We start from the raw sequence: 8,462 nt of genomic DNA, 5'->3' as shown, positions 1-8,462 counted from the left end.
CACATGATTGAGTTATGTGTTTTGAATGTGAGGTAAATTCCATAGCTAGGTAATGTTTGGTTGTGCTTGATTTAAGGCTTCAATATCTTGAAGTGGAATTTAATTCACTATTTTTAAAAGTAAACTCTATTGCATGTTTGAAATCGATTTTTGGATTGTGTATTAAGAATGATTTAATGATTTTGAAATAATTGGATCATTTTGATTTTGGTTTGGCATGGTAAAATCGAATAAAGTGGTCTTTGAAACATTATGTCATTCCAAGATAGTCACAAACCTAATACTCGACCTAATTGACTTGGATACTCGAGACTTAAAATTGGGTCTAAAAATCCAAAAACCTATAATTCAAAACCAAACCATAATCAGCAAATCAACCCACTTATCTAAGTCAAATTACTCATTTGTCCAGGGTCAACAAACCCAACTTAACAACCTTGACCTAACTCAAACCAAGTTAAACCCAATCTAAACCAAGCCCAACTTTGGCTTCTAATCTAAACTAGGCCATAAACTTAACCCAAGCCCCTAATCTAACTCGAGCCTCAAGCCCAAACCTAATTATGAACTAAGCCCATCTTAAGCCGAACGATAACCCAACAAACTCAGCCCAACTTACCTAACCTAACTTGTGCCCAAAGTGTAGAGACCCGAACTCGTAAAAGTAAGAAAAGTATAAAAAGGGGATTTTGTAGGCCTCGTTGAAGAAGCCAATGTTCTCGTTGATGAATGCCTTTCAGTACTTCATCGCCGAAATTCAGAGCCTCATCGATGAGGAGATCCTGACCGACAAGAAAAATATCAAGCATGGGTTCATCGACGAGGGAGGAGGTTCGGCAACGAACAACCTTCTATGCCTCGTCGACGAGGGACCAATTCATCAATGAGTCTGATTGTGTCAAAAGGCCTATAAATAGGATTTTTCATTGCTTAAGGGTTAAGAAACCCAAAATTCTCTCTCTCTCTCTCTCTCTCTCTCTCTCTCTCTCTCTCTCTCTCTCTAGAACTGGTGAGTTCACTTACTCTCTCTCTATAGTTCTTCGTCGTTCGTTGCCCGTTTCGACGATTGAAAGTTACTGTGAGGATCAGGGAGCTAGGATCTATAGTTCTAGCAGATTAGATTTTCAGTTTGGTGATAAAGGTCGGGATTTGGTTTCTGAGTGTTTTGATTTCTATTTCGAAATCAGGTAAGGGGATTATGTTTAATGCAGTGTTGTATCGTTTTTGAACTGATAGAAATGTTTGTGGGATGAGTATGCTATGTTTTCAGTTGAGATTTCAAAAAAAAAAAAAAAAAAACCAACCATTCAAAAGGCTCGTTTTTTAGCCTAAGATATGCTATGTGATATTTTAAGTAGAAATGAACGGTGGAAAGATTAGTTTGTTTCTACAAACCATTTATATAGTGTTTTCAAGGTTGCCTATAGGCTATGTTTTTAATATGGAAAACTGTGTGGTAGGTGAATATTGTTTTTAGAATTATGGAAATATTATAATGGGTATGTTTGTGTAATACTGAACTGTTTGAGAAATATACTAGAACTATTTTAAGAAAAGTAGGGATTTTATGGGAGGGTCAAGGCCCGAATTGGTAACAAAAAGGGGTCAAGGCCCGAGTGTGTATTAAATGGTTGAGACCGAGATTTATAAAATAACAGAATTTTATTCAGAGGCTGAGAGCCAAGTTGTAACAAAGGGGCCGAGGCCCGCGTTTGTACTTTATGAGAGGGCTGAGGCCCAAGGTTGTATTAAATGGACAAGGCCGGAGTTTATTTTGTGAAACGAGTTTTAAAGTACAGTTTTATTTACTTAAATTGCATGATATGCTTTAAGAAACCTGTGAACCTAGTGTTGCGAGCACGGTACTATTGCTAGAAGTTATCCCAAGTATAGGAGTTTAGTCATGTAATACTTAACCCAAAGGTCAGATCGTCTCCTCAAAGAATGCAGTTTAACTCCAAATTTTACATAATTTTAATTAGAAAATAAGAAATAAAAGAACACCGAACACAATTCATATTCGAGTTTTCCGGTTTGTTGAGATTTCGTAATGAAATTTAAACTCTAACTAAAAAGTAAACACACACAAAATAACTGAATAAAAAACATACTCAATACCAGAATAATGAAAGAAAGACCTTGCAATAATTCACTTAAATAAAATTAAATTACACTAAACAATAAATAAGGCTCTAGTAAATAATTAAACTAGTAATTAACTCGAACAGGATTATGCTCCAACACTAATAAAAGATTAAACTTGATAATATGAATGGGCTTCCACTAAATAAAAATACTCGATTTTATATTTAAACCAAACAAAATTAAAGTCTAGCACGATTACTGAATAATGAAATAAAAAAAAATCACAAACTTTATTAATAAAGTATCCAAACAATTATTCAAATCTTAAAACAATATTTAAATAAGAAAAAGACCACTTGAATCAACAATCCCCAATAAACTTAAAAACTACAACTATTTTAATGCAAGAAAGAAATAAAAAAAAAACACAATCTAGAAATAATAATACTCCAAAAAAAAAATTTAAATTTTTTCAATATCTTAATGAAAGAAAAGAATGATGGGAGAATAGATAAAAGAAAGAGAAAAAGAGAGAAGAAGGAAAAAAAAAAGAAGCAAAGCTAGCCGTATGGGTCTTCTACACACAGTAGCAAGCACTCAGGTTGCTTGAGATGGTCTCAGGTTGGCCGAAATTGAGACAACACCCAGCGGCACAGAGAGAAGGAGATAGCAGGGACTTTAGCTTGAGGGAGGCCGTGGGTAGCCACAACGCAGCAGGGAAGAGTAGCAACAACTCTTGGAAATCTAGGGGCAGCAGCAACAACTATGGAGGACCCGACAACAGCAGCAGCTATGGAGGAAAAGGAGAGTAAGGAGAAAGGGGAGAGAAGAGGGAAGAGGAGAGAAGGCCAAGGAAAGGGGAGAGATGAGAGACGGAGAGTGGGAGAGAAGAAAGGAGAGTGAGAGGGGAGCTGGAGAGGAAGGAGAGTTGGAGAGGGGTGGCAGAGAAGGAGAAGGGGTGCGGGTGCTTTCTCTATGAGAGAGGGGGAAGAAAAAAATTAAATAGGAACCCCCCAAAAGACCTACCTAGCTCACAAGGTGGAGAGGACCTGGCTGCATAGCTGGGTCAAATCAAGGTAGGTTGTGTGTGTGTGTATATATATATATATATATATATAAAAGAAGAAACAAGAAAACGAAAAAGAAAATATAAATGCATATATATATTTTTCTTTTTCTTTTTCTCGTTGCTTATTTTTTTTTTCTTTTTTCTTTTGTTTCCCAACAAATGAGCCCAATTTTGACCATCCTAGAGCTCGTATCTCTCAAAACTTGAAACATGAAAGTTGTAGATAATGTCCTCAGCTTTCTACAACATTTTGAATGGTCTCGATCAGAACTCGAATGAGAAAGTTACGGACATATTACAAAGTGGTGCCAATTTTAGCTTCCTATAATTGCCCAGCGATAAAAAAATACTAAAAATTCATAAATTACTCAATGAAACCCAAATATTATAAATAGGATGCAATGTTAAATTATTGAGAGTGATTATGTTTTTAATTAAAATTATACGTCTCAATGCATGAATTAAAACACCTAATTACGCAATTTAAGTGCGTAATCACACCCCCTAACTAACATTTTACTAGTCTCTAGCAAATAACATGAATGAATTCTAGGGCGGCACCCACAAATACTAACTCCAACAAACATGAACGACTGCACATGCGACACAATCATACCATTTCACATACAGGAATATAACCAAATTTCATACAAGTTCATCATATACAATGCACATAACTCCGAAGTAAGTCATTCATGTAAGTTTCATCGTTATATAGCCATTAAGAATAGTATACTCACATGAAGTTAACTGGCAGTACAATTTAGAGTTAATATTGTTATATAAATTGGAGTATAAACAGGCGAAGTCTCGAAGTATATGTAATGTGTATGAATCGATATACCCAAGATATCAATGGACACCTACAGAACGGTTGTTTTGACTCAGCCTAACTAGTATACCCTTAAAAACACTCAAAAAGAATGGGTTCACTCGTCATATGTGAGGAGTGTCGCGATCAAACATCCCATATATTGTAAGGAACAAACGCTAAATGTATGGAGTGGATTAGTTTCAGAAGGATCCAGTCTATTTGTCATCTTCTCACCTACTCACCATATCCAACCAAGGCCACCCTAGATCAATTTATTCACAAATCAGGCATGAATATATCTAAAGAATTAAGCGGTTGAAGAGTTTTCATATATGGAGAACATGTGTCATGTCCTTGACTTTGTGTGGTATTTAAGTAGAGCAGGTATTAACCTTTTATTTCATGTGCATTTATATTTTTCTTATTCTTTCTTCTATTCATTCTTCAATTTTTGTCTTTTCATTGTCAATTAGAACAATCATTACACTACTTTTATTGTCTTCATACCACCAATGGGAATTAAGCTCAATAGTAGTCCATGAATTAAGTCTATCTCTAGGGGTGGCTAAGCCTTCACATCTTGAGTAGGCTACAAGACCTAGGTTTCTATCTCCCTACTACATGTCACCTTTAAGCTAGCTAATAAAAAACAGAGACTAGTGTACAAAGAATCATCCAAAAGAAAAGGAAATTGAGTTTCATAAACTCTAATTTGATGTTAACACTCAAAAGGACGATAAATAGCTCAAGGATACCTTACAAGGTGTTATAGTCGCCACGAGTATTCTCTCAGTGCTCACAAGGAATCCTAAGTGTAATGAATCATGTGGATGTGTCTATTCAGCCTCATGAGATACCATGTAAATACCAGAGTTTATATAACTAAATTAATACGAGTGTACTACTAATCAATTTTTCATGGAGTTACAAAGTCATATAAAGAGAAACTACACATAAATGACTCGAGTGTATAATTCGTAGGTTATATGCAAGTATGTGAAGAGTATAAGTTAGTGTTAATAATGACATAATCATCCATCCTCAATACTCTTTATTTCTTTCTTTCTTTCTTTCTTTTTTATTAAGAAGAAAAATCAACAAGTGGATGTGCACAGTGTCACCTGCAAATTCTCACCCCCCCCCAACTAAAGTGGAACATTACTCTCAATGTGAAAGCATAGGAGAAATAGAAAAACTATGGACGGAATAGAAAATCACTACCAACTAATGCAATAGTAAAAGAAATGAGAAATGCAAATAAAGAGAACAAATAAAATAAAAAGAAAAGTAATGAGAGAGAGGTTAGAAAAGTCCCATAGGGTCTTACAGAAGCAAGACCTCTATATTTGGATCGAAAGGAGTCATGAAAGGCTTGAACTGCTGTTCATTGACCATGAAGCTATTATTATTCTTTGGATCCACAAGTTCTATTGCGCTGTGGGAATGAGTGTGTTCAACTATGTACGAGCCACCCCATCAAGACCTTAGTTTCCTCGAAAACAGATGGTATCTAGAGTTGCAGTGAAGATCTTGCTGATTTGGGAAAAGTTGTTTATCCTTGATTTTATGCAGCAGCTTCATCCGCTTCTTCGCTAAGCGATCATTGTCATAAACTTTCCTCTTGTATTCTTGAAATTCACACACTTGCAACTTTCTCAAACCTATGGCATTATCAAGTGAAAATTTAATTTGTTTTATAACCCATAATGCATAATGCTAAATCTTAACAGGTACATAACATGTCTTGCCATAAATCAACCTATAGGGAGATGTCCCCAAATTCTTCTTGAATGTAGTTTGGTAGGCCGAGAGTGCATCAAAAAGTTTCTCAAACCAGGCATTTCGATTAGGACAACCTGTCTTCTCAAGTATGATCTTGATCTCTACAAAGAAATGGCGCTTATCCCACGTTACCCTTTGTTTTGGCATTTGATTAGTGGCAAGGCAGTTCACAATATCATCAAACCAAGGGCCGCATGACATGTCGGTAGTAGGACAGATGATGTCTAACATCTTTAGCACTTTTTTCTTTATCACCTCCATCATGGTTGGGTTCGGTCTCCATCGTGCATCACGGACTGGTACCGCATCTATCTTTGTGGACTGTCCCTCTGATTCTAGTATCTCTTTAATCAAGGGAACTTTTTCATTAGATACCTCAGGCTTCTTGGGAGCTTCATTCTCAAATGCACCATTAGAACCAAATGCCGACAACAGTTCTAACATATCTAAGTCATCTACCATATCTACTGCGTATACCTCTGAATCATCACACCTAATCGGCATCTTATTAAACACGTTCATCTCCAATGTCATATTTCCGAACGTTAGCTTAAGTACTCTGCTTTGACCATTAATCAAGACATCAGAAGTAGCAAGGAATGGTTGCCCTCGAATAATAGGTGCCTGGTAGATGTTGGAGACAAACTGCTGCATATCCAAAACCACAACGTCTAGTGGGTAATAAAATTTTTCAACTTGTACTAACACATCCTTAATAACACCTTGTGGAGCTTTTAGTGATCTGTCTGCCAACTGTAGCATCATGGGTGTTTTCTTTAGCTCACCTAAACCTAACTGCTCATATATTGAAAATTGGAGCAAGTTCACACTACTCCCCAAATCAAGTAAGGCTCTCCCCAAATCATGACTATATTTCATGATTTAACCCCGTATGATAGGGTTGTGCGGCCTGTAGGCAGGACTTAATGAAACCTAAGGTATAGTTCCAAGAGGGGGGTGAATTGGGTTATTTAAAAAATTCTTTAGAGTAGTTTTAAAAGTTCTTGATTTTTTACAATCTCTTAAAGACTTCTTAAAATTCTTGTTGATTAGACAGTCTACACAAACACTTACTTCAACTGTTCAATCCACAACCACAACAACCAATTTAATAACCATTCAAGCCAAACAAACACCATACAAGTAATTAATTTTAGTTTTGCAATATTCAGCAACCCTGTTCATGAATGTGCAAGTCCTGTAGTTGGCTTTTGAACTGAAGATTAAAATAACATCCAAACACTTTTTCAAGATCAAAATTTAAATAAACCTCCAGCTAATAGGCTTTGGGTTGTTAACCAATCAACGTACTCCCTTATGGTTTTCTGCAAAAAATTGACTAACCAATGTACTCCCTTTCGGTTTTCGTAAGCCTAAGAACAAATTAGTCTTTTTTTTATTTAATTTCCAATATGCATTTTTTTTTATAATTGAAAGAATTATAACATTCACGCAGTTTATATTTTTTCTGAAATTTAAAAAAGTAAGGGAAAGAGAGTGACACTGCTGTTTTTACGAGGTTCAGCTTATTGCTGTTTTTACGAGGTTCACTATACCTTGTTCCTTCCAGGTGGAACAAAAACCTTTACAATAATCAGCCTATTTTTCAGGAAGAGAAACCTCTCTAAGCAACAACTTATGCTTAGTCCAATGATCCAACAATACCTTGAATCGTCAAAGATCAAGTAGAAAGGAATGGATATTTGCGTACAAAAACACTCTCAAATACAGAGCAAGTTATATAAGTTAAATCTCAAATCGTACTTCAAAACCAAAACTGAATAGAAAATGTGAAGCTCAAGGTTTAGAAGTCACCAAAGTTTCTTTCTTATTGATATAAGAATTTTAGATGCAACTCAGAATCAGAACCCCCTTTTATCTAACAATTTCATAGAGTTTTCCCCCAGCAAAGGTGTGATCAAGAATGAGTTTTAGGAGAGTTTTAGCATAGAAATCATGTATTGCTTGAATGTATTTTTAATTTAGTAAGAAAGGTATTTATAGACATTTTTAAGGAAAAATTTCCTCATTTAACATGAAACATTTAGGTAACTTTTCAAAAAATATTAAATTATAGAATTATTTTTTGAAAATCTTCCATTTAGGTAACTTTTTAAAAAATATTAAATTATAGAATTAATTTTTAAAAAATTTCCCGCAGGTTTGAAATTCAAAAATTCTCTACAAAGTCAGTCGGTTGACTCACTCGACTAGGTCACTGACTCACTCGACTGGGTCACTAGTCAGTTAGCTGGGCAGTCATCTCTTTTCAAATATTTTCTATTTCTGATTTCTTTAAAATCTAGTTTACTTGAAAAACTTAATTATGACTTTTCAAAAACATGTTCAAGAGTTATTTTTTTTTAAGTGCTGGTCTCTAAGTTTTTGTATCTTAAGAAACTTCACATATCTAAATAGTGATGACTTGAAGTACTTACAAATATCTTTCTAAGCATGATCTCCTTAATCAATAATTCTTGCAGCCTCTTGAGGTTCACTTTTTACTTTAAGATCCGCTTGGCCTTTAAACTCTTCATTTGTCATTCATTGCTTCAATATACTGAGAAGCTTTCACTTGATTAACTTTGATCTCCATCTTATTTCCATGATTAATCGTGAGTGTCCTTTTACTTAAACCTGAAATAGAGCCACTCAACAATACATGTTAAAACATCCTTCATTTTGTTATCATCAAAACAAGATTGAAAAGTC

At 35.1% G+C, this 8,462-nt stretch overlaps 1 protein-coding gene across 1 annotated transcript; it reads right to left on the bottom strand.

The window, feature by feature from the left end:
- Window positions 1-5,444: 5,444 nt before the first annotated feature.
- LOC131166708 (uncharacterized) lies at window positions 5,445-6,515 on the bottom strand. Its single transcript, XM_058125284.1, has 2 exons — window positions 5,717-6,515; window positions 5,445-5,629 (listed from the first exon to the last, which is right to left on the bottom strand). Exons 1-2 carry the CDS (start codon window positions 6,513-6,515, stop codon window positions 5,445-5,447), a joined length of 984 nt encoding a protein of 327 aa, XP_057981267.1.
- Window positions 6,516-8,462: the final 1,947 nt, after the last annotated feature.

Source organism: Malania oleifera, chromosome 10, assembly GCF_029873635.1.
Source record: "Malania oleifera isolate guangnan ecotype guangnan chromosome 10, ASM2987363v1, whole genome shotgun sequence".
In the NCBI taxonomy this organism is placed as follows: domain Eukaryota; kingdom Viridiplantae; phylum Streptophyta; class Magnoliopsida; order Santalales; family Ximeniaceae; genus Malania; species Malania oleifera.
This window is presented reverse-complemented; position numbering and strand designations above follow the sequence as displayed.